At 39.9% G+C, this 27,908-nt stretch overlaps 1 protein-coding gene across 1 annotated transcript in view; it reads left to right on the forward strand.

The window, feature by feature from the left end:
- The window catches only part of LOC126470685 (dynein axonemal heavy chain 7-like), a 762,325-nt gene that overhangs the window by 680,012 nt on the left and 54,405 nt on the right, over window positions 1-27,908 (forward strand). The window contains exons 31-32 of the mRNA XM_050098686.1: window positions 20,627-20,840; window positions 20,922-21,133. Coding sequence (XP_049954643.1) covers window positions 20,627-20,840; window positions 20,922-21,133 — 426 coding nt within the window. The remainder of the gene's footprint in view (window positions 1-20,626; window positions 20,841-20,921; window positions 21,134-27,908) is intronic.

Genomic DNA, 27,908 nt, shown 5'->3' on the forward strand with positions numbered 1-27,908 from the left:
TCTGAATGTTGCCCTTCATCCATAGTTCGCAGTGTATCATGTGAGAAAAGGTCAAGCTTCATTTCAAGTGAGAGATGCTTTCTAAAACTATGCTGATTCACAGTCATAAGCTTCTTGTACTCAATAAAATTTATTGAATTCAAACAGAGAATATGCTCAAGAATTCTGCAGAAAACCAATGTTAAGGATATTGGTCTGTAATTTTACAGGTCCGTTCTTTTACCCTTCTTATATGCAGGAGTCACCCACATTTTTTTCCAGCCACATGGGGCTTTGCAATGGGCAAGAGATTTATGATAAATGCAAGGTAAGCAAGGGACCAATGTGGCAGACTACTCTTTATAAACTTTAATTGAGATTCTATCTGGTTGTTGCAACTTATTTGTTTTCAACTCTTTCAGTTGTTTCTCTGAGCCAGGTATGCTTATAACTATGTTGTCCATATGGGAGTCTGTTTAATGGTCAAATGATGGTATGTTTTCATTATTCTCCCACATGAACAATATCTTAAATGTGAAATTTAGAACTTCAGCTTTCATTTTGCTATCTTCTACTGCCACACCAGACTTGTATGGCAGTATTGTTGTTGCTCATGTGACCCATTCTTGAGTAATGCTTGAGTGTTTGGGATTCACACCAGATTGGATTAAAGGAAGACATTGAAGTAATTCAGAAGTGGGCTGCCAAATTTGTTACTGGTAGGTTTGAACAACACACAAGTATTTCAGAGATGTTTTGGGAACACAAAAGGGAATTGCCCTCAGGGGCTCAGCATTCATTTGCTGAGTGGAGGCTTGGCAACCTGCACTGGGGAGTAGTAAGTGTTGACAGTCCGCTGTCATCATAAGCTCTGGACGTGCTACAGTGACCACTGAATGACATGGCAGTGGAATATTGTGCGTCACATGGAATGGGTATCTAAGCTTGACTGCCTGAATCATGAGGATGGTAAAAACCTCTATTAAAACCCCCTCAGTCTCAACATGTGCTGCACAGTGATGAGATGCGTAACTATTGAGGTGGAACAGTCATTAGCGGGCAAGTACAGGGGAACCTGCTGCACTGCAGTTGTATAAGTCTTATGTAAGGTTGTGATGCGCTGTCTCGGTGGACTTTATTTCTTTAGCTGCTCGTGGGGCTGACATGGATCCTACAAAGTTTTCTCTTCCACCTCCCAGTGGAGTATGTGGATCTCCAGTGGGTACCAACATCTATTCAAATAAGAGGGTTTGTGTGCTTTTATTGGTTAAAAGGAAAGAAAGAAGTTTTGAAAAAGTGTCACATTTTTAAATACAAAAGGATTTAGAGGGGATTGCACATACTTTAAATTCAGTTAAGCATTTATGAAATGGGACACTGTTTGTGAAAACATTAAGTTCCCAACAAGTGACAAACCTGCAGAAGGCTGACACCCTTGGGGAATATGCCATTGACACTGAGCTCCACACCACATTAAACTACAGTAAAGGTGTTGTGATATGCAGAGACCTGACGGACATCCCCAAAGAAGACCTGAAAGTTGAATGGGCCAATAAGTTATGCAGAATATTATGAAAAGGGTAGAAGGTGATCTGATTAAATCTGACTCATTCATCATCACTTTTAACAGCACAAAACTCCCAGAACATATTAAGGCAGGTTTTCTTTGCTTAACCATGTGGTTTATGTCTCCAATCCAGTGCACTGTTTTAAATGCCAGAGCTTTGAGCATACCATTCTTGGATGTAAGGAAGAAACCACTTGGGGTAAATGTAATAATACCATCTTCAAAGGAATCAGATGTTTATCTCCTCCAAAGTGTGTGAATTGCTCTGGGGCTCACCCTGTTGGGAGAAGAGACTTCACTTCTCTTCCTTGAAGAATGGGAGATCCAGGAAATTAAAATCACAAGACAGATTCCCTATGGTGAGGCCAAGAAGAATTATAAGACCATGCAGTCCTGACATTCACTACCTAATTTGCTGCAGTCATTAAACAACCAGTACAGAAAACCAATGCTGCTACGCAAATGAAGACATTTAGTATTAGCACTATCACCTGCATTTGTCAGGCGCTGCTGCAGTTACTTCACAGCCTACACTTCCTCCCAAAACATCATACAAGTCTGTGGTCACTAACACTGCAGAGGTCCCTGCTCCCCCAAGGCACAGTGTGGTCCACCGTCCAGTTGTGCCACTATCACTGTTGCAGTTGTGGCTCCGAAGCCTACCCAGAGGCCAAGCGTCCACCACTGACAGAATTTGGAAGCAAACAGTCCAACAATTTCAATGTCATCCTTACTTATGTCTCTCTTGACTCTTCAGTAGAGCTAAAGGACTTTGATGTCAGACTGGGGCAATCATCTCGCTCCAAGGTTGAGTCCCCACCCATTATGGGCCCCCTTCCCAGCAGAAAGACAGGGTGAATATATAACCCCCATGATACATGGTTCCCATATTGCAGGACTTGTGTGGAGTAGATGAAACTGCTGGCACAGGAACGCCCCCTGTGCCTGTTAGGGGAAATACATTTTTAAATCGACTGACACCCCTGTGCTACAGAGCTATACACTTCACTGAAAGGATGACCTGACTGGAAACATAGCCAAGGGAGGGTAGTTGTGTTTGTAAGTAATGCATACCACTCCTCTGCTCCCCCTGGCTACTGACAAGTAAGCAGTTGCAATTAAAATTCACACATGTTGGAGGATCACATTTTGATCACTGTATTTACCTCTGTCTGATGCAGTAGACTTTGTGGCTCTCACAGATCTTATGGAACAAGTTTCTCACCAATTTCTACTCCTGAAAGACTTCAACACTCAACATGTCATGTGGGGCTCGACCTCCACTTGCCCTTGGGGTTGGGTTTTGGAGAGCCTAATGACATATCCAGATTTGTGCACCCTAAACACTGGTACTCCTACTCATTTCTGTGCTGCTACTGGGTTATTCTCAGCCAACAACCTCTCCTTAAGCTCTCCAGCCTTCGTAGACTCCATTCAGTGGGAAGTCATTGATGACTTTCATTCCACTGACCACTTCCCATTCCGCATTCACCCACTGCATGGAGCATTAGCTTGAGCGAAGCCACCAAAATAGATGGTCAGCAGGGCTAACTGGACATTGTTCAGCCAGTTGGCAGTATTTGAACACCATGACAGTGTCCAGGAATGGGTGGACCACATTACATGGTGACCCATCATGCTGCTGACTTATCCATCTCAAAGTCCTCAGGCCATCTTAGGAGTCAAGATGTACATTGGTGGACTAGTGAGTGCTATCTGTGCCAGGCATGTGGCTCTGGCAGTTGAAGTGCTACCCAACAGCTGAGAACATCACAGCATTTCATGTCACAAGAGCCAAGGCTCAAGGTGTAATTAAGGAGAGCAAGAAACGGTCATGGCAAGCATTCCAGTTACCACATGCTTTGACATTTGCCAGTGGCATCAAAGGAAATCTTCCTTGAATGTTTTAATCTTATATGGCAGACAGACAACTACCCCAAATCATAGAGAGAGGCAATCATGATACCTCTCCAGAAATAAGGAATGGGCCACACATGTCCCAGTAGTTACCGAAACATTGACTTTATGAGCTGTGTAGCAAAGACCCTGGAGCACATGGTTAACTGTCACCTGGTCTGGTTGTTAGAGACCAGGCAGCTCCTTAGCCAATTCCACTGTGGATTCTGGAGATTTTGGTCCACTGTCGACAACCTGGCCCTACTAGAGGTGGCTGTTCAGCAGACTTGCCTACATAAACAGCACTGTCTCAGTATATTTTTCAGTATCAGTAGGGTGTGTGACACTACTTAAAGACACAATACTCTAGCATAAGTCCATCAATGGGGCTTTCACACCCAGCTCCCCATTTTCATATGGTCCCTCCTGTCTAAGTTCTTTTTTAGGTCTCAAGTTGGTGACATGCTGTCAGATCAGTTTGAGCAGGAGACTGTTGTTCCTCAGTGCAGTCTTTTAAGTGTTACCCACTTTTCCATGACCATCAACAGCATCATGTCTACATTAAGAAGTCCTGCACAGTGCTTCTTATTTGCGTACAATTTTTTTTGTTTTCTGTTCCTCCTCCAGTATTGCAACTGAGAGCCATCAGTTGCAATTTACAGTGCAGAGGTTAGGGGAGAGGGTGGCAAAGATGGGTTTTCTGTTTTCTGCAGACAAGTGTGTGTGTGTTCATTTTAATCATTCTTGTCATATTTTTAATTTACCTAACTTGCAGATGAGGGGCACCATTCCACATTTAAGACTCAGTGAGTTTTCTGGGCTTCACTTTTGAGTCTAAAACTGCCGTGATTACTGCACCTGTGAGACCTGAAAGCCAGGGCCCAGAAGGCACTGCAAATCATCAAGTGTCTAAGCCACAGGTCTTGGGGAGCAGATAGGGCATGTCTTCTTTAGTTTTATATGTCTTTTTTGCATTCATGGCTGGACTATGGGTGCGCAGTGTATGGGTCAGAGAGGCCATCTTAACCTAAAGATTATTGATATTATCTGCCATGAGGGGATTAGGCTAGCCACAGAAGCTTACAGGACCAGGCCCATAACCAGTCTCTGCACTGAAGCTCAGGATCTGACACTCACTGTCCAGTGGCAGCTCCTTGTGGTGCATCAGGTACATAAGTTCCTCACAGTTCAGAAATCACTTGCATGCCATACTGATGCTCGTCCATCTCTGGAATGCCTATTCTCTAATCACCCATGAGCAACAGTGCCATTTGGGATCTGAGTGCAGCATATGCTGGAGTCACCTGGTGTGGAGAAAATACAGCCACAAAACCAGGGTTTTAACTATCTGCTATCACTGTTACTGCAGAGGCCCAGGGTGGTTTTTGATTTAGTGCACAACAGGAGAGACTGCAGTCTTGCTTCTGTTTTTAATGCAATATTCTCTACCATTCTATATGAGCAATTATATAGCTGTCTCTATGGATGGGTCTAAACATGGGGAACCTGTTTGTTGCTCTGCTGTTTTCCCACATCATGTCCTAAAGATCCAACTGCCTCAAGACTTTATTGTCTTTCACACAGAATTATATATGAAACTGTGAGCACTAGAGCAGCTGAGATCAGCTTCAACTGCTAAATTTCTTGTCTGTTCCAATACTCTGAGTGTCCTTCGCTCTGCAACATTTGTATCCAGCAGATAAAGTAGTCCAGAATATCCAGGATGTCCTTCTCCAACTACAACAACTGGGGAAAGAGGTGCCTGTCTGCTGGGTACCAGGGCACATGAGTATTATGGGGAATGAAAGGGTGTATCTAGCAGTGAAAGAGGTGTGTCATGATCCTCAGTTATTTCAGTGTGAAAATCCACTGCATGATATAGCCTCACTGTTGAGATCCAGAGTCTTTGCATTGGTGGGGGGATGAAAGGATGGAAGTGACAAGCAATAAGCTCCATCTAGTAAAGCTCACAAAGTGTCTGTGGCATACCTCCCTCCAGCCACATCAACAGAATGAGGTTTTCCTTACTCATTTTCACATAGACCATAGCCCTATGCAACAATTTTAGAGATTATCTTCACACTCACTTGTTTTAATGAGTGTAAGGGCACTGATAACCTCACTGTTGAGCTCCCATAAGCTCCAAACACACACACACACACACACACACACACACACACACACACACACACACACACACTGATGAACACTCATCAGTCGACGTGCACGTGGGGAAATCAGAATGCACTCAGTGTAAAGACACATCAGCTATCAAGATATTAGCAGTAAATTTTCAGAGTGTTCAGAATAAAGTTCCTGAATTTACTACCCTACAGGAAGCATGTGGCACGTAAATTATTCTCAGGACTGAGACCTGGCTGAACCCTGAGATAGGAAGTTCTGAAATATTTAGTGAGGGTTGGAACGTGTATTGGAAAGACAGATTAGACACTGCAGTTGACAAAAATATTGTGTCTACTGAGGTCGAAATAGAGTGTGATTGTGAAGTTATCTGGACACGTTTAACAGGGCTAGGGGAAATAAAGTTAATTGTTGGGTATTATTACCGGCCACCAGGTTCCACCATGACAGCTCTAGAATCATTCAGAGGGAGTCTACATTCTGTATTGCAGAAGTACCCAGATCATGCTATATTAGTCAGAGGCGACCTCAACCTACCTAGTATAGCTGGGATGTCTATGGATTCATTACAGGTGTTACAGAGAAGCTGTTGTGTGAATTACTTTTGAACACATTGTCTGAAAACTGTCTTGAGCAGCTAAATCGACAGCCAATGCATAATGGAAATATGTTAGATCTGGTAGCCATGAACATACCAGACTTCATAGATGGTGTCAGTGTTGAGACAAGGATTAGTGATCATGATGTTGTCATTATGACTATGGTTACAAAAGTTAAAAAGTCTGTCAAGAAGGCTAGGAGAGTATTCTTACTAGAAAGAGCAGATAAGCAGTTGTTAGCATCCCACTTAGTAAATGAATCGACTTCATTTACATCCGGCATGATGGACGTGGAAGAATTATGGGCAAATTTTAAACACATTGTAAATCACGCATTGGACAAGTATGTGCCGAAAAAGTGGGTTACAGACGGAAAACACCCACCGTGGTTTAACAGCACAATTCAGAGAATCATCAGGAAGCAAAGACAGTTGCACTCGCGGTACAAGAAAGATTGGGAGAATGAGGACAGGCAAAAGTTAGTAGAGATTCATGCTGCTGTAAAAACAGCAATGTGCGAAGCATTCAACCACTACCACCGTCATACCTTAGCAAAAGATCTTGCTGAAAACCCAAGGAAATTCTGGTCTTACATAAAATCGGTAAGTGGGTCAAAGGCTTCCATCCAGTCACTCACTGATCAGTCTGGCCTGGCAACGGAAGACAGCAAAACGAAAGCTGAAATTTTAAATTTAGCATTTGAGAAATCTTTCATGCAGGAGGACTGTACAAACATACTGCCGTTTGAGTCTCGTACAGATTCCCGTATGGAGGACATAGTGATAGACATCCCTGGGATTGTGAAGCAGCTGAATGGGTTGAAAATAAATAAATCGCCAGGTCCTGATGGGATTCCAATTCGGTTTTACAGAGAGTACTCTACTGCATTGGCTTCTTACTTAGCTTGCATTTATCGCCAATCTCTTGCCCAAGTTAAAGTCCCGAGCGACTGGAAAAAAGCGCAGGTGACGGATGTATATAAGAAGGGTAGAAGGACGATTCCTCAAAATTACAGACCAATACCCTTAACATTGGTTTGCTGCAGGATTCTCGAACATATTCTGAGTTCGAATATAATGAATTTCCTTGAGACAGAGAAGTTGCTGTCCATGCATCAGCATGGCTTTAGAAAGCATCATTCCTGAAAACCCAACTCACCCTTTTTTCACATGATATCTTGCAAACCATGGATGAAGGGTATCAGATGGATGCCATATTCCTTGACTTCCAGAAAGCATTTGACTCGGTGTCCCACTGCAGACTCCTAACTAAGGTATGAGCATATGGGATTGGTTCCCAAATATGTGAGTGGCTCGAAGACTTCTTAAGCAATAGAACCCAGTACGTTGTCCTCGATGGTGAGTGTTCATCAGAGGTGAGGGTATCATGTGGAGTGCCTCAGGGAAGTGTGGTAGGTCTGCTGTTGTTTTCTGTCTACATAAATGATCTTTTGGATAGGGTGGATAGCAATGTGCGGCTGTTTGCTGATGATGCTGTGGTGTACGGGAAGGTGTCGTCTTTGAGTGACTGTAGGAGGATACAAGATGACTTGGACAGGATTTGTGATTGGTGTGAAGAATGACAGCTAACTCTAAATATAGATAAACATAAATTAATGCAGATGAATAGGAAAAAGAATCCCATAATGTTTGAATACTCCATTAGTAGTGTAGCACTTGACGCAGTCACATCGATTAAATATTTGGGCATAACACTGCAGAGCAATATGAAGTGGGACAAGCATGTAATGGCAGTTGTGGGAAAGGCGGATAGTCGTCTTTGGTTCATTGGTAGGATTTTGGGAAGATGTGGTTCATCTGTAAAGGAGACCGCTTATAAAACACTAATATGACCTATTCTTGAGTACTGCTCGAGCGTTTGAGATCCCTATCAGGTTGGATTGAGGGAGGACATAGAAGCAATTCAGAGGTGGGCTGCTAGATTTGTTACTGGTAGGTTTGATCATCATGCGAGTGTTACGGAAATGCTTCAAGAACTTGGGGGGAGTCTCTAGAGGAAAGGAGGCGTTCTTTTTGTGAATCACTACTGAGGAAATTTAGAGAACCAGCATTTGAGGCTGACTGCAGTACAATTTTACTGCTGGCAACTTACATTTCGTGGAAAGACCACAAAGATACGATAAGAGAGATTAGGGCTCATACAGAGGCATATAGGAAGTCATTTTTCCCTCATTCTGTTTGGGAGTGGAACAGGGAGAGAAGATGCTAGTTGTGGTATGAGGTACCCTCTGCCACACACCATATGGTGTGTTGCAGAGTATTTATGTTGATGTAGATGTAGATATTGAGAAAATTTAAAGAACCAGTGTTTGAAGCTGACAGCAGAATGATTCTACATATAGATAGTCATTTTTCCCTCATTCTATTTGAAAGTGGGACAGGATAGGAAATGACGAGTAGTGGTACAGGGTACTCTCTGCCCCAGACTGTATCATGATTTGCGGAGTACGTATGGAGGGTGTAGATGAAGAATTGATACTGCAAGAAGTCCGAGAATGATTTCCTCATATTACAGAAATTTTTAAAGCTTTCATTTTAACCAGTAATTTTGGCAAAACTAGTTTTAGTTTTGCAATATAAATAAAAAGGATATTAATATTTCATGTTATTAAAGAGGGCAGAAACTTCCAAGTTATAAAAGATTTACTTTCCACGACACATCTCTGACATTCGCTTAATCTTCCCATTTCATCTTTTGCATATTTTTTTGAGGTAGTAATTCTGATAACATACGTTGAGCTTTACTATTCCCATGATTTTTCCTCTTTCCCTACACCTCCAATAGGAAAAATATTTGACTTGTGAAAGCTGATATTCAACAACTTACCTACATATACCTATTGTCCCCACTATGACACTCACTTTTTTTTTCATGGGTACAGCTTTCCTAAATTTATAAATATTTCACTATTTTACAAATGATTTTATGTTTTGGATTTTTTAAAAAAAAAAAAAATCATTTTGGTGCAGTTGTTAATGGAGCTTTTTTTTTCTACATTGTGCTGCTTTTGGTTTACTATACTATGCAGTCCAAATGATGACTCTTTTGCAAGCCAGGCCAGTCATCTTTCGCACAGCAACAACTGAAATTATTTATGAATTTCTTTCCCTTAGTCTTGTTTTGAAGTGACAGTTCCACAGCAAGATGTCAGATGATATTAAACAGGTAACAACAAATTCCTTTACATATAGGATTGAAAATACTTTACAGTAATAGTAGAGTACCCTGGAACTAATAACATGGGAAACTCCTGATTGCACCCCCTTTAGATTTAGTGGTAAGATGGCCTATTGCATAGCCCATCAAAAAGTGAACACAGATCAAGCATGAAAATAGGAAGAACATTTACTGAACTCTGAACTGTGGGAAAAATAATCAAAATAGAAACAGTGACAAGTTCAATATTAAGATGTGCAACAATTAGTTACACTGGAAGTCTCTGGTGTCATGGTTGGCCACAGTCTTTAACTGCAACAGGGAAGAGCTGGTTCCAAATCCGTCTTGTGCCATATATATATATATATATATATAAAAAACCAAAGATGATGTGACTTACCAAATGAAAGTGCTGGCAGGTCGACAGATACACAAACATACACACAAAATTCAAGCTTTCGCAACAAACTGTTGCCTCATCAGGAAAGAGGGAAGGAGAGGGAAAGACGGAAGGATGTGGGATTTAAGGGAGAGGGTAAGGAGTCATTCCAATCCCGGGAGTGGAAGGACTTACCTTAGGGGGAAAAAAGGACGGGTATACACTCGCACACACACACATATCCATCCACACATATACAGACACAAGCAGACGTATTTAAAGACAAAGAGTTTGGGCAGAGATACCCGTCCTTTTTTCCTTTTTTCCCCCCTAAGGTAAGTCTTTCCGCTCCCGGGATTGGAATGACTCCTTACCCTCTCCCTTAAAACCCACATCCTTTCATCTTTCCCTCTCCTTCCCTCTTTCCTGATGAGGCAACAGTTGGTTGCGAAAGCTTGAATTTTGTGTGTATGTTTGTGTTTGTTTGCGTATCTGTCGACCTGCCAGCACTTTCATTTGGTAAGTCACATCATCTTTGTTTTTAGATATATTTTTCCTACGTGGAATGTTTCCCTTTATTATAACCATATATATATATATATATATATATATATGGAGATTTGAACACAGAGCTCTTGTTTTGTAGTCCAACACCATGACCACACAACCACAAAGCCATCATTCTTGCAAGTTGCTCGATTTTGCACATCTTGAGCTTAAACTGTTCACGGTTTCTATTTTTCTTCATTTTTCACAGTTTGGTGCATCTTCTTCTTTTTTTCATGCTTGATCTGTGTTCAGCTTTTGATGAGCTATCCACTAAGCTACTTTACCACTAAACCTGAGGGGAGTGTGACATGGAGTTTCCCTTGTAAGAAATATCTTTGTAATTGTTGAAGTCCTGATCTGAAACTTAGAACAAATTCTGCAAAAGACATAACTTGAATGATACATATAATTAATTTCTTCAAATCTCTGTCACATTCTTTGATAGCTCTTTACCCTTAAAAAATTGCAGGGAGACAAGCAATACTAAGAAACAACTGATTGGTATAAATAATGGCTTTAGAATATTGTGTACGAGGAAGCAGGTGCTGTACCATAATAGAAAGGATAGTCAGACCCCAGCAACAGAATCTGACTGCAAACAGTACCAAAAAGTGCTACGGAATGTCATCAGACAGACTGAAACAGTCCATTCTCCAAGAGAATAGAATGCTCTCAGAAGAAGTTTAAAACTGTATGGTCAATTGTAAAAGATGTATCAGGGAATAATGTGGATGCTCCACATATCACACCTGAAACAGTCATTAGTGAAACCACTTAATAAAAAGGTTGAAAGAGATTAAATAGTCAGTTACTGGGCATTTTCATTGCTACTTGCATTGTCAAAAGTTTTTGAGAAAGGAATGTGTAGGAAAGTACTAGCACATCTCAGTGCCCATAATTTGTTATCAGACACACAGTTTGGCCTCAGGAAAGGAACTTCAACAGACTTTTTTATTTATTCTTTAATGTGTGAGGCACTTGCAGGGCACAATGATAGGATGAAGGCAATAAGTACTCTCTTTCATTTAAGAAGAGCATTTGAGTGTGTTAACCATGCAGCACTTATGCATATGTTGGAACATTATGTGAGTAGGGAAAAAGCTCATTAATGATTCACTTCACATCTGGAAATTAAGAAGCAGAACATTTTCCCAAGTGTCAGTAAACACGGAAAATGTTTTTGATCTGACTGGGATCATTTAGCATGGGGTGCCACAGGGCTCAATTCTAAACTGTTGCTTTTCTATATACATGATCTGCCACTGAACATGGCAGCTGATTAGAAAATTTTTTCTCTTTACTGATGATACAAATGTTATTGTAAAAGACATATGACATAATATAAATGATGTAGCTAAAACAAAATGCAATGCATACAGTTTCTGACCTGGAACTCTTGTAAAAGCTAAATTTTATTTTTACAAGCTGGCCAAACAGACAGTGGAGTTGACTATTTTAAATTCTCAGGAATGAGGATAAATGGAAGACATTCTTGGAAGTAACACATTCAAGTCTTTGTACAGAAACTTGATGCTGTTATCTTCACTACAAGAATTGTTTCCTTTGTCTTTGACACTGAAACATGAAGGTGTTGTGACTCGTCGATCTTTCAAAGTGCCGCCGCGCAGTTACGTGCGTCCTCTACATGCAGCGCTGTCTGCCAGCCATGCAGCAGCAGCGCCACCTAAGCGGCTAGCCAGCCAGCGGCCGCTAGACTTCGACTCAGTTATGATTTGACTGTTAAAGTGTACACACGTCTTACTCTGTTTACTTGACCTGTGACTTTCATGTATTGCATCTTCCTTGAAATATATTTGTTCAACTTGAAGTTATAACAATTGGTGATAAGGATGGGATTTTTCTTTCCCATCGTTGACCCACATGTTTTCATGGCTACTTTAGAGCAACTATTGCAAGGTCTCATAGAACAGCAAACGCTTCTCACAAATGCGATTCATGATTTTGTTGCGGCATCAAATGCAGGGCATCTCTCGTCGTTGTCTCTACCTACTTTTCCTCCTTACAACGAGACGGCGGAAGACTGGTCTGATTATGAAAAACATCTTCGACAGCACTTCTTGGCATTTCATGTCATGGACGAACAAACATGTAAGTCTCTGTTCCTTTCATGGATTTCACCTCAAATGTATCGGTTGTTGTCGCAATTGGCTCCTTTGAAAGATCCTGCATCTTCCTTTGCTGAAATGTGCTCACTTCTGTCCGTCTATTTTTCAAAAGCAAACGCATGTGGTAGCCTCTTGTGTTGCCTTTTATCGTTGTCAAAAACAACCAAATCAATCCTATCATGCTTTGGTTGCTGAACTTCACGGCCTCAGTAGAAAGTGTCAATTTGTTACGGAAGTTCACAAAGAATCCTACACTGATTCCATGGTACGGGATGCTATTATCCAATCGGCGCCCGACAAAGAAGTTAGGCAACGTGCCCTTCAGTTGGCAAATCTGACTCTAGATGAAGTCCTATCCGTCACTCAGTCTTTTGAAATTTCTCATGCTGCTGGAGCGCAAATAGAGGCAATGGGGCGATGTCGGGGAAATACAACCTCTGTGCGATGTTGACGAAGCGTGTGGCGTGTCCCCGCCAGCCGACGTGGCCGCAGTATGCCCCTAAGTGCAGCCTCGGCCTAACTGTAAACAAACCTCTAAGAAACTGCAGCAAAATCCACGGCAACTTCCTTCATGTCCGCTGTGTTTTACGAAACATTCACGAGAAGATTGTCCACAACATTGGGCCATGTGTCACAAATGCAAAAAAAAAAAAGGGTCATGTGTCATCCGTGTGCAAATCTGACTGCATACATGATGTTCATGAACATGATGCTGATTCTGATTCTGTGTTGTCTGTCAATTGTACTTCTTCTCTTTCAGGAAAGTTATTCCTCACTGTCAGAATACTTGGTTGAGATGTTCGCATGCAGGTGGATACTGGTTCTGCTGCCACTGTCATCAATTCTCAGACGTATCTTCAGTTGGGTTCTCCAATCCTGTCACCTGTTACTAGGCAATTACAGACTTAAAATAAACAGAAGATTTCTGTCTTGGGACAATTTGATGCTGAAGTATCTTACAAATCTGTCATTCACACTGCTCCCATATTTGTGGTCGACCATAGTAACACGGAGAATCTCTTTGGTTTCATTGCCTTTTGCATTTTTGGGTTCTCCATAGATGACTCTGTCAATATTGTCTCTGATGCTATTCCTTATGCTCAATTGGATTCCTTGTCGATGACATTTTCGTCCCTTTTTTCTCCTGGGTTAGGCCATGCAAACAACTTTGAAGTTCATATCAGGCTCAAACCCATTGCTTGGCCTAAGTTTTTTTGGGCTCAGCCCATTCCTGTGGCCCTTCGTGATCAGGTCAAATGGGAACTAGATCGTTTCACTGCTTCAGGGGTCTTGCTTCCTGTCACTTACAGTGAGTGGTCCTCTGCTGTCATCGTTGCTAAGCCAAATGGTGATATTCGTCTCTGTGGCAATTTCAAAGCCACTGCAAATGCTCAATGCCTTATCAACACCTACTCTATGCCTTGACCTGAAGAATTGTTCACTAAACTTGCTGGAGGCCAGTATTTTTCTAAACTTGACCTGTCAGAAGCTTATCATCAACTTCCTCTTGACACTGCTTCCCGGCAGATTCTGGTCCTTAACACGTCTTTCGGCCTCTATCAATACCAACGATTGCCATTCGGGGTTGCCAGAGCCCCTGATCTCTTTCAGCGATTCTTGGAACAATTATTGCTCACTGTCCCTGGGTGTATAAATTACCAGAATGACATTTTTGTCACTGGCTCTACCACTGATGAACATCTTCAAAATCTCCACACGCTTTTTCATGTCTTACAGACTGATGGTCTTAATTGTAATCTTCAGAAATCAAAATTTTTTCAGGCATCTATCACGCACTTAGGGTTTCAACTCTCTCGGGATGGTATTCGTCCATTTCAGCAAACTGTCGCTGCGATCGATGCCCTTCCTCGTGCTACATCTGTTAAGGAACTGCAGGCCTTCTTGGGGAAAATAGCATACTATCACAAGTTTTCACCGTCTGCTGCTTCAGTGGCTCAGCTGTTGCATGGCCTGTTGCACAAAAACGTGCCTTTTCACTGGTCCCGTCATGCGATGCAGCTTTCCAGAAATTGAAGACTATGCTGAAATAGGCCCCGTGCCTGGCTACTTATCAACCTGGCCAACATCTTGTTCTTGCCATGGACGCCTCTCAATACGGGGTCGGTGCAGTCCTTGTGCACCGTTTTTCTGACAGTTCTGAAAAACCCATTTCTTATGCCTCCAAAACACTCACGGGTGCCCAACAAAAGTATTCTCAAATTGAAAAAGAAGCTTTGGCCATTATTTATGCCCTTCATAAGTTTGGTGTTTTTCTCTATGGATCCAAGTTTCATCTTGTTACGGATCACAAACCACTTGTTTCCTTCTTTCTTCCATCAACGTCACTTCCCGACAAGGCTGCACACCACCTCCAACGTTGGGCTCTTTATGTGTCTCATTTCAATTATGAGATTCATTTCCGGCCGACGGCTCAACACGCAAATGCTGATGCACTGTTTCGCCTTCCCATGGGTTCTGATCTGGCATTCGATAGGGATGAACTTTTGTATTTCCACCTGGACGTTGCCGAGAAGCGAGTTGTGGATGGGTTTTCCACCACCAGGGACTGGCTGGCGGCTGCTACGGGTTCTGACCCCACCCTCTCCTGGGTGTTACGCTGTATTCAGAAGGGTTGGCCAGATCGTCCATCCGCTAAGACTTCTGATCCGTTGCGGAACTACTACTCTTTGCGTTACCGCCTCATGGCTAGGGATGGTGTTATTCTCCTTTCCACCGAAAATGCTTTGCCGCATGTTGTGGTATCTGCATCTTTGCGTGCTTCGGTCTTGCATCTCCTTCACCAAGGGCACTGGGGTCTCTCTCGAACAAAATCTCTGGTGCGCTGTCATGTGTACTGGCCCAGCATCGACTCTGAAATCACACATATGGTCACTGCCTGCAGCTCTTGTGTGTCACAGGCCACCACCCCGATGCCATCTTTGTCACCGTGGCCTTCGTCTGAGAAGCCCTGGGAGTGTATTCATGCTGACTTCACGGGACCTTTTTTAGGTACTTATTGGCTTCTCGTTATTGACGCCTTCTCTAACTTTCCTTTCATTGCCGTTACACATCGCCTACCACCGCAGCAACCACCAATGCTCTAGCTCACATTTTCTCTTTGGAAGGCCTTCCCTCTACTCTTGTTACTGATAATAGTCCGCAATCTGCTTCTTCCGGTTTTTGCACCCGTCATGGTGTCATGCATGTCACGACCCCTCCGTTCTATCCACAATCAAACAGTGAGGCTGAATGACTGGTTCGTACATTTAAGGCTCAGATGAGGAAATTCCTGACTTCTTCTGGTGCTGATGATGTGCTTCTCCAATTTCTGGCTTCTTACCGTTTCACCCCCATGGGCAAGCACAGCCCGGCTGAGCTCTTACATGGCCAATAGCCCCGCACGCTACTTCATCTTCTGCAGCCTTCCACCTCACAGCTGCAGGTGTCTTCGCTTGGCCGGTTCACCGCCAACAACCTTGTATGGGTACGGGTATAGGGCAGACGGCCAAAATTGAGTCCTGGTCACATCTTACGAGAGTGTGGCCAACACCTGTATGAAGTCCCGACGGACACAGGTGTTGCAGTGCGTCATTCGGACCAGCTTCGGCCTCGTGTGCCAGCAACGCCTGTTCTGGATGCCGCTACACCACCTTTGCCTCTACCTGATGCTCGGGATACTGGAATCTCTCATTACTCACAACGCAGTTCTCTCAGCATCATATCGGTGCCAGCACAAGAACTGACACCACCAGGAGACGTGCCCATGCAGGAACCAGATGACCATCATCTGTCGGAGCAACTCTACTCGCCTCCTTCTCCTACAGACACAGACACATCGCCCACGTCTCATGTTATAACAACCAGACTTGCCGCAACGGGCAGATTGATGCACGGGGCCCCAGCAGATTCGACCCCCATGTCTCCTGTCATCTCGACCCGTTATCATCGGGGACACTTCCGCCCGTACGGGAAGCCTCCTCCTCGAGACTTTACGGCCAGTCAAACAACACCTATCGATGTTAGTAATCTACAGGCCACCTCCATCAAGACCTGTGCAAAAACTTCCAAGGGGGGAAAGTGTCGTGACTCGCCGATCTTTCAAAGTTCCGCCGCGCAGTTACGCGCATCCTCTACATACGGCGCTGTCTGCCAGCCATGCAGCAGCAGCCACCTAAGCAGCCAGCCAGCCAGCAGACGCTAGACTTTGACTCATTTATGATTTGGAGGTTATAGTGTACACACGTCTTAATCTGTTTACTTGATCTGTGACTTTCATGTGTTGTGACTTCCTGGAAATATATTTGTTCAACTTGAAGTTATAATAGAAGGCTCTCTTACTTGGTTTAATTTTACCCTATTATCTTCTGTGGTGCTATATTTTGGGCAACACTATGCTCTCACCAAGAACATTCTTATAGCAGAAAAGGGTGGTAAGACTGATCTGAGTATCATTTTGCAAACTTCATGTAGGCTGTTGTTCAAGTATCTCAGAATTTTACTCGTCCATCCATGTACATATATTCCATCATGGGGCTTTTTGTTGGCAATATTGACTTACTCAGAAGAACCTGCAACATTCATACAGTGCCAGAGTTTATTTTTATCATAACCCAATTTCTAACAACTAACGGAACTTTAATTATCACTTAACAAGTGCTTTTGTGTGATCAAAGCAGTACTATTTCCTTCATAACAAGCTTTTTACACTGGCACATGTTCTATTCCAATACATACTGTGCCCTTCCTGCACCCACCTACAAAATGATGTGGCACCATGTGTAAGATTACTAGATTACTCACTTGGTTGTAGATTCTTATTTCCTCAGTAGCTCCATTACTTCTGAGTTTCTTACTGAAAGATGTTTAGGATCTCTAATTAATGAATAATGTAACAGGCACAACACCATGGATTTTACTTTCACTAATTAATGGGTTTATTTTTATCATAACCCAATGAAGCAAAGACCAGCCCTTATGACTTTTCCGGTAACAAGCAACTCTCATATGATCTGACCAGTACCATTTCCTTCATAGCAACGTTTCTGAGCGAGCAAGCTAACCAATCTTATAATTTGACATTAGGAAGAAATATCATAACTCAGTGGTAAATTATGTAGCTAGTTCATAACTAAGGATTCACAGTAATTCACTTAGTACACATAATACAATTCTAACATTCACTTAGTTCACTCATAACACTGTGCACATAACTGTCCAATACTCAAAGCTCCTGAACCAATGACAGTAAATATAGTTGTTCGTCAGACATCAGTTAAAGGAAGCAACAGAATATCATCAGCAATACTAGTACACGTGTGTTCCACTACTCACATTAAAGATGTTAGTAATATGTAGGCCCAATTAGGTTCATGATATACTTTACTATCTAACATGAGCCATGGATTTTCAACAGGTTGTTGACTGGTTGATTACTAGTCACAGAACCACTCATAGTAATTAACAGTAGAAAACTCAAGGTAAGTCATGATGTTGCAACATACTGGGAGTGTAACATCCACTTTCTAACAAATTCCTTTTTTGCCTAGCAAATTGCAGAGGAAACAACAATCTAAAGCTACTTTCCCACTGAAGGGGACTAGTGAAAAACCTAAATGTTTGTGGATGGCTCACCCACTGAGGGGAGCAATTGTCCACCATTGCATTTATGTCCAAGTTTTAATTTTAAACAAGTGACCTATGAAATTTAGTCAGTCAATAACATGTATTTGGAATCAAGGCAATTCTGACAAATATAAATCCCTTGTATTGCAAGACAGTTGATTTATTTGCAATATATAAGATTATCTCAAGCACTGGCTCAACACAGGGTACATTGATACAAAGATATAAAATGAAATAGAAGAGATCTTAGTATATCAATAAGCCACTGGACTTGGTTCATTATTATAACACCAAGAACATATTAAATTTGTTATACATCTAACAGTGCATGTAGAGCAGTTTGCAGGCAAATTATGTTCAAGGTTCTAAAATATAATGTTGTTTCAAAAAGAAGGAGATATTAGCAGATTGGTGCCCACCAGCAAAAGACCTCACAAAACCTCTCCATGCACTCAGCTCAGTAAGTCAAGTGACCACTACTCTAGTCAAAAGTCCATTTGTGGCCAAGCACATCTGATTCTAATATGTACAGTTAACATTTTAAATACAGCCATTGATAATCATTTAGCACAAATATTCAAATTTTCTTCACATTTCATTCATAAACTGTTATAAAATTCACTTTCTTATTATTTTTTGTTTTAGACTGTTATATTACTGGAATCATCAAGTGCTACTCAAGACTCTTAATCTATTTACTCCTACCACTTCACACTGCATTATTCCAATGTCTCATTTTATAACACTAATATCCAACTTCTCATAAAATAAATGTGCAATCAAATCTTATCACAAACATCGGTGTAGAACCTTAACTTTTTCTTGGTGGACAGTTTGTCTTGGCATATGGTATCAGTACATAAGGTTTTTGCTTGTAACAAATTAACTTAATGTCTTCATTGTCAGTATACTTAGTTCTGAGTCTCATGTATTTCCAGTCATAATTTTAAGACCTCTGGCAACATATTGTATTAGTACTTAAGATTATGTTTCCAGATCAGTTTTGTTTCTTCTTTTCAGAAAATTCTCAGTGCACATGTTCAGCTGACAACAAAAATGTGCCTTAGCTGTGATATATATCTTATTATGTGATAATGTTGCCAATGTTTCTGTGCTGATTACCAAGCCCAAACTCTTACAAAAATAGATAGTAATCTTTAGAACTGACTTAGAAATGTTGATTCAGTGGTTGGTAATCACAAAATGAGGATTTTTTTTAGTGTGGTAGGGTATATGCCTATATAGACTGGCACAATGATATATTGTTATCTTGATAATTAAATATTAGTTTACAAAATTTTATAGGTCAGAATTAGCATTAGAGTTTCTGTTTAATCCAACAATAATCTGATTTAACTAAATGATAGTCAATTAGGAAAGTATTAAAGTTCAGTGTACTATTTGATTAATACACTATATACTGCTGTCGTGGATTCCCTACTCTCATGGAAAATTACCATGTTTGGAATTTTGTTAACATAGCCAAAGTCTTAATTAATGGCATAAGTAAATAACCAAAGGCGTTATCAGGTTCAGAAAAATTTGGGTAACAAAAGTATAAAGTCAAATCTGAGATTTAAACAAGCAGAATGGCTCAAATGATGAAAGTGCTTTTGACTCTAGCCAAATTTTAGTTATGAATATCTTCTAAGTCAATGAGTTTCTGGAAAAATGAAACCGCTTAGTGAAAAAGGATAATTATTGCTATCCACTGAGTCAGGTTGTTCTGGGCAGAAACTGTTATTAGCCCATACTTTTTTGATGATTACATGCTAATTATGAATTTGTCTTAAATAAATGTGTTTTCACAGAAATAAATGTACCACAAGACCTAGCAGACTGGAAATTATAACATAAATACTAAAGTTACGTATTGTATTGTATGAGTAGTAATTCGTGAATTTTGGGTACTGTATACATAATATAAGCACTGTCTATTTGGTTGGACACAATAAAAAATAAGGAAAAAATAATTTATCTGTAGGAATGCAATAATAACAAGGAGAATGATTCTACCTTGCCATATTTCAAATTGATCAAAAACTAATAAGCTCTTCGATAACACTTTCTGAAGCATCATATAGAAAGGTATTAACTGTTCCACAGGTTTCCAGCAGTGATGAAAAAAATTAGTGACAAATGCCAAGTATTTAAATCCAAGATGGAAGGTTTCCTCATAACACACTCCTTCTAGTCTGTACAAGAGATACAGTTGTTCAGAATTTTTCTCTGTAATGCATTATTCATTCATATCCTTTCTCAGAATATTTTTGTGTTTTAGCAATTATTTCATCCAAAAATTTTCTAATCAGCATTCTGTAAACAATGCAGTGACTTTTTGACTGACCACGAAGCTGTGGCTCGTATAGTCCCATGGAACCTGATAGATAAGTAAATTTATTAATTAATTGCCATGTTATTACTTGATCATTTATCCAACATATACATCTGTAAATATACACAGATCAGCTGAATAGTTACATACGGTTTATGTTGTATATTTCTTCAGTGTTTTACAAGCTTTGTGGTTTATTAGTATTCATCCTTTTTCTTGAACTGTGCTAAATTAATAGTTGGTCTTGTCTTCTAGGTACACATAAATCAATCAGTTGATGTTCCTTACGAAGCCATCAGGTACTTAGTAGGAGAGTGTAACTATGGTGGACATATACTGGATGAATGGGACCAAAGAACACTTAACACCATACTTTTAGATTTCATCAACAGCAGTGTTGTATACAGTCAACATTACACATTCTCCTCAACAAATAAAAAATACAGGCTCCCTATAGATACAACATACAGTTCTTGCATCGAGCACATTATGGTCAGTATATGGCACATACATTTTAATAAATGCTTTACCGTGATAGCTATACTGTAAGAATTTTTGCACTTATTGAATTTGTTGCAGGCACTTCCTACTCAATCAACAACTGAAATACTTGGTCTTCATTCTAATGCTGGAATTATATGTGGAATTAATGAATCCAGGCATTTCATTCAAAGCCTACGATCTGCATATGGTAACTTGTTAAGTGTGAAATATAAAGACTTACACATGGTGGATCACATGCTGATGCATATATTGCAGAAGGTATTAACAAATAATATGCAGCACTAATTACAAGATTTTTTCCTCTAGGTATAATAAATGTAAGTAAAAGATATACAGAAGTTTTCATTCTGTTAGCATTTATCTGAAAGTAGATAAAAGGAGAAGAGGCAATGAAATGTAGGCCAGAAAATAGTGAAAGCAATAACAAATTGAACAATTAAAAATAAAGTGCACAGATATGAATAGAATGTTTGAGGTCAGACTGAGTAGAAAAGTGTCAGTTGGAGAATTAACCTGACAAGGCAACAAGAGACTGGAATTGGGTGAGAACAAGAATAAAGACAGACTCAGGTGGAAGACAATTACTAACAGAGGCTGACTGCAGGGGGGACAGTGAGCATTCCTGCCAGTACAACTGACGAAAATTAATATTATGAGGAGGAAGGCGTAAAGAAGGCATTATATTGGGAGCATATTACACAATTAAGAATTCAGTTGGATCTTGGCAGTAAATAGTTAATGGCTATATATCAATGCATATATTTCATTTGAGATTGCACTTACATAGTAGCCTCAGAGCACAATTATAAATTGTATGGTTCTTTTCATAGTCAGTTGTGTGTCTGATGGGACAGGGGGTGCCTGCCCCTGTCAGTGACATAATAGAAAGCAATGGGCAGATGCAGAGGACAGATCTTGCACTAGGATCTTCTGCAGGGAAATGACTTATGAGCCTATTGATTTGGTACTGGGAATAACAAAGGGACAGACAAGAAAACTACAGATATTGAGTGGACAGCAGAATACTACTTTGGAAGCATGATAAATGGAAGTGCAAGCTCCGGCAAAAGCCTGGTTCAGCTGTTCAACACATTAATGGTATTGTGTGATGTAAAGATTGAATCTTTCATGGTTGGTCATCAGATAGATGAGGAGTATTATAAGTACTTGATGACAAGACATGAGAGATCTGTTTTGTAACAAAATCAGAATCTCAGGGTTAATCAGTCATGTCACTGACAAGATCTTAACATTCAGGCAGTGAGAATTCTACAGGTGGTGAGACTGTTTAGTGCATGACTAAAATGTTTAATGTGAACAATAGTCCTGAACCAGCTATCAGTGAGGTGGAGGTCAACATCAAACCTGATGAGAATGAAGTAATGATGATATTCTGGAGGTACAAAGATGGGCATTTCTTCACCCTGCATTCCAACCATAGAACTGTTAGCAATTAATCTGAAAGAGGTGGAAGTCTGAAATACAGAGAATTCCCATTAATGACACAGGAACAGGATAGCACAAGACAGCATGATTAAAGTACTTGTGTTAGTGTTGTCGATTTCTTTTTATGTGATATCCTCAAAGGAAAAGTAACTATTGCTAATGACATTAATTATTGCCTTGAAAAGATCTAGTAGTTTCTATGAAACTTAGTAATGGTGTTAGTCCTTCTCAACATATTTATCTTTGAATGCAACTCATTTTCCCACCAATGTATGACTTGGTTCAGACCTTGACTGTAGAAGTATACATTGAAAATTACCTTCCATCATTCAGGCAACACCTGCCAAATAAGGATTTCTTCATCCAAGGAAACAGGAAGACGTCACTGGAGAATACAAAGCATAGGGAAAAATTTTATTTGTGCAGTAAGCAGTCAGTCTTCATCTGATTGGGAATTAATTACATGTGTTGTTCCCAAGGGTTCCATCTTGGGCCCATTGCTTTTTCTTGTATACATTAATGACCTCTCGTCTGTTACATTGCCAGATACTAAGTTTTTTTTGTTTGCTGATGATACAAATATTGCAAAAAGTAACAAGTCAAGTACAGATTTAGAAATAGCTGCTAATCAAAATTTTCACTGACGTTAATAAGTGGTTTAAAGCTAATTCAGCGTCATTAAACTTTGAGAAGACCCACTATATGCAGTTCAGAACCTGTACGAGATTTCCTTCTAGCATGTGTGTAACATATGAAGACATGCAGATAAAAGAGGTTGACAGTGTTAAATTTCTGGTATTACAACTCGATAATAAATTCAGTTGGGAAGGGCATACCAAAGAATTGCTTAAGCATCTAAACAAGTCTGTATTTGCAGCAAGAATGATGTTACATGTAGGATATATAAATATAAAAAAACTTGCATACTTTGCTTACTTTCATTCTGTTATGTCATACGGGATCATATTCTGGGGTAAATCATCAAACTGAGCAAAAGTTTTTATGGTGCAAAAGCGTGTGATAAGAATCATTTGTGGTGTAAATTCAAGAACATCATGTAGAAACCCGTTCAAGGAACTTTGTAGTCTAACCACTAGTTCGCAGTATATTTATTCCTTAATGAAATCTGTTTGCAAGTAATATATCTCTATTTCCAACCAATATCTCAATACATAGTATCAATATCAAGAATAAGAACAATCTACATAAAGACCTAAAAACACTTACCTTGATCCAACAAGGGGCCCAATATTCAGGAACACACATTTTCAATAAATTGCCAGCAACCATTAAAAACTTGGTTTCAGATAAAGCATGGTTTAAACAAAGCTTGAAAGGCTTTTTGATAGGCAACTCCTTCTACTCTACAGGGTGTTACAAAAAGGTATGGCCAAACCTTCAGGAAACATTCCTCACACACAAAGAAAGAAAATATGTTATGTGGACGCTTACTTTCCATGTTAGAGCTCATTTCATTACTTCTCTTCAAATCACATTAATCATGGAATGGAAACACACAGCAACAGAATGTACCAGCGTGACTTCAAACACTTTGTTACAGGAAATGTTCAAAATGTCCTCCGTTAGCGAGGATACATGCATCCACCCTCCATCGCATAGAATCCCTGATGCGCTGATGCAGCCCTGGAGAATGGCGTATTGTATCACAGCCATCCAAAATACGAGCACAAAGAGCCTCTACATTTGGTACCGGGGTTGCATAGACAAGAGCTTTCAAATGCCCCCATAAATGAAAGTCAAGAGGGTTGAGGTCAGGGGAGTGTAGAGGCCATGGAATTGGTCCACCTCTACCAATCTATCGGTCACCAAATCTGTTGTTGAGAAGCGTACGAACACTTCAACTGAAATGTGCAGGACCTCCATCGTGCATGAACCACATGTTGTGTCGTACTTGTAAAGGCACATGTTCTAGCAGCACAGGTAGAGTATCCCGTATGAAATCATGATAACGTGCTCCACTGAGCAGTACATACTGACAAAACTAAAATGAGCTCTAACATGGAAATTAAGCATTTCCGGACACATGTGCACATAAGATGTTTTCTTTATTTGTGTGTGAGGAATGTTTCCTGAAAGTTTGGTGGTACCTTTTTGTAACACCCTGTATAGATGAATATCTTAACAGAGACTGTTAAGCAAGGTTAAGTAAAAATGTCACAACAGTCAAGATTAGGGATTTTGTGTATGATAAAGTTATTAATAGTGCATAACAATGTTTCATTCTGACAGTGTATTAATTCTATAAATATTAGCTGTTCCAGTTTACGGCATTTTATTCACTTATTTTGCCGATCTCCTGACAAATGATCTGGGTAGTGAGTATTATATTCAAATGTTTTATATTTTTATGTTATGCTTTCTGACACGTTCCACACCCACGAGATTCATCTCGTTTTTTTGGGTCTATGGAACGAAAACTGAATCTAATCTAATATTGAGAAGCAGCTTGTGTGACTGCATCATGTCAGAATGGGTTGTGTGTTGTTGCGAATCAACAACATCTCCTTTTATAATTCTCTCTGACACTTTATCTTGACAACTCTGGTGACAGTTTGCTCAGGTGATCATAATCTGTTAACATTTCACCACAGCAATCCCAAATACCACTCCACATGTTAGGCCTTTTACATTTTTTCACAGTGGTGAATCCACATTTCCACTGCTTGCAGGGCTCCAGTGTCTCGGAGTCACATTGGCATATGTGGTACTCATCCATGGTGATCAAGTGTCTGAAGAAGTCCATCTGGGAGGCCTGACACATCTACAACATTTTAACTGGTGCCTCAAGTTGGCAGGGCGGTTGGGATAGGGGAGGGGGTGGGAGGGTCCTTTTTGAATGTGTATGAACAGTTGTGGAACCCAGTGGGCTACAAACATTGTCATGTTCAACATCTCATGCAAGAGCTAAGAACTGAGTTATGAGTGGTTTTCATTTTTTACTCTATTGTCTCAGTTGTGATATACTGGTCTTCAAGAACTAAGGGTTCCATTTGTCTTGCAGTTTCTAATTATTTGCAGAAAGGTAATCTGCCTTTTTATTCTTTGACCATACAGGAAGCATCTGCTTCACCTAATAACTATGTTATATGATGGTGCATTTTTATGGCACACTTCAATTACCACAGGATGAATTCATGCAGTGTGATTCCCCTTGAAATGCATCGAACCAATTCCACTTTATAAATAGGCTTCACCATTTTATTTTGGTATGCTATGCTGCTGTAAGATGCTAATTTCAGTGTGTACCCAGGCTCAAGATGTGTACCTAAATCTGAGCGGAAAAAAAATCACAAAACTCTACCTTTCTGACGTGGTAATTAAATTTTTATAACTTGTTATTATTATCCTTACTAACAGATTCTTTAATGCATCACACATCATTAGAAGTATTATTCCATGGTCTTTCAGGATGTTGCTGGAACAATAGTATTTCTTCTTTTGATATTTCAGCTGATAGTCGCATTGCATCATCAAGGTGAGTCTACAACTGAATAAAAATCACTTGACGAAGTGATATACTGTGCAGTAAAATCAGATGTCAGAGATAAGATAGTTGGCACCAGACTGTCAGTTACAGATAGTAAGTTTCATGTTCCGTGGACCATTTTGCATGATAAATTGTAATCATGTGGAACAAGTCATTTAACATTCATATCGCAGATTAATGCATAAATATGGCTACATGATGAACATTTGTAAGTTTTTTATTTTATTTTTTTTTTTTTTAAATATGCAGATGTGAGTTGGTAATTCCTACCAACCACCTTTTACACATTACAGAAATACAAACTCTGCTATGGAATGGAGGATCTTGTCAAGGAGAAACGTTTTCAGTTTGTTGTAGAGCTGTGCACTCTTTTCTGTGCTAAAAAACAACCATAACATGGAGTACTAAATGTCCTGGTACTGTAATTATGTACACCATTGTTTCTTTTGAACAGTAGTGTATCATTTACAACAAACTTCATGAGGGAATAAATGTACTGTGAAGCAGTAGCCAGAATGCCCAACTCTTTAAACAGATGTCTACAAGACGATCATAAGTGAGCATGATATATTATTCATACAGCACATATTTGAAAACTTTCTTCCTAAAAGATGAGTTGCCCCAGAATATTATTCTGGAACACATTATTGAATGAGAATATGAAAAATATGTATACATACTGATTTTTCTTTCCCCATGATTTGCAATAATACTAAGTGGAAATGTGGCTGACCTATATTCAGGGATTCCAAAATATACTTTTTCCAGTTTAAATTTTCATCAATATGGACACCTAAGACTTCTGAAGTTTCTACTCTATTTCCTCACCATGTGTTATACTTTACGTTGATGCACAGAACTGAATATGTTGTGCCTTTTTAAAATTGAGCATGAGATCATTCACAGAAAACTAGTCAATACTACTTTTATGAACATTGTTTACAATTACTTACATTTATGAATGTATGCTTATATTGATTACAATACCAGTGTCATCAGCAAAAAGAACTTGTGCTGTTTGTTGTATATTAGGTTGAAGTTCATTCATATATATGAGGAACAATAGTGGAACCAAGACTGGGCCTTAGGGAGTCCCATATGTGATTTCTTCCTGGTCAGATTTGTGTCCCCAGATTATATTGGCTAAATTTCTAAATAAAACTTTCTGCACTCTTTTGGTTATATACGGCATTATCCATTGGTTTTCTATACCATCAATACCACAAAGCTTCAATTTATCTAGAAGAATATTGTGAGTTATGTGGTCAAAAGCCATGGGTAAGTCACAGAAAATACCAACCATCCATTAGTTTGCTATACCATCAATCCCACAAAGCTTCAATTTATCTAGGAGAACATTGTGAGTCACGTGGTCAAACGTCATGGGTAAGTCAGAGAAAATACCAACCATGACTATTTTATTATTTAATTCTGGTAAAAATTGATGTGTGAACATGTAAATGGCATTCTCAGTAGAGCAACTCTTCTAAAAACCCAGACTATGACTTATTGTTGCTAAGATGAGATACTATTCTAGAATACATCTCATCCTGTCAGTAGTGAAAAAGGTCTGTAGCTACTGATGTCTCTCTTATCACTTTTCTTAAAGAGAAGTTTAACAAAGTATGTTTCTCTCTCTCTCTCTCTCTCTCTCTCTCTCTCTCTCTCTCTCTCTCTCTCTCTCTCTGGAAAAATGCTTTGAATTAGTGATGCATTACATACATCAGTGTATTGAAGACACGATCAAATCAGATGAGCTTTTGTGTTTGAGAGAATGTACAATTTTTTAATTTCAGAAAGAGAAGTTGGTGATACATTCATAGAACTGAATTTTATGAGAGTTATTTTTTTCAGCATACTGCTGGTTTTTTTTTCTTGAACCCTTTGCCCCTTGCTTTCTACAGTATTTAAGTAACGATTATTAAATAGATTTGCTACCTGTGACTCTCATTTATAGCCCTTCCATTCAGTTCAGTAGTGATATTATCCTGTTCTATGACTGTCTGTTCCATCTCTGCTTTCACTACATTCTATATAGCACTAAGCCTGTTGTTGGAATTACTGATTTCTGAGATTATG

Source organism: Schistocerca serialis, chromosome 3 (assembly GCF_023864345.2).
Source record: "Schistocerca serialis cubense isolate TAMUIC-IGC-003099 chromosome 3, iqSchSeri2.2, whole genome shotgun sequence".
In the NCBI taxonomy this organism is placed as follows: Eukaryota; Metazoa; Arthropoda; class Insecta; order Orthoptera; family Acrididae; genus Schistocerca; species Schistocerca serialis.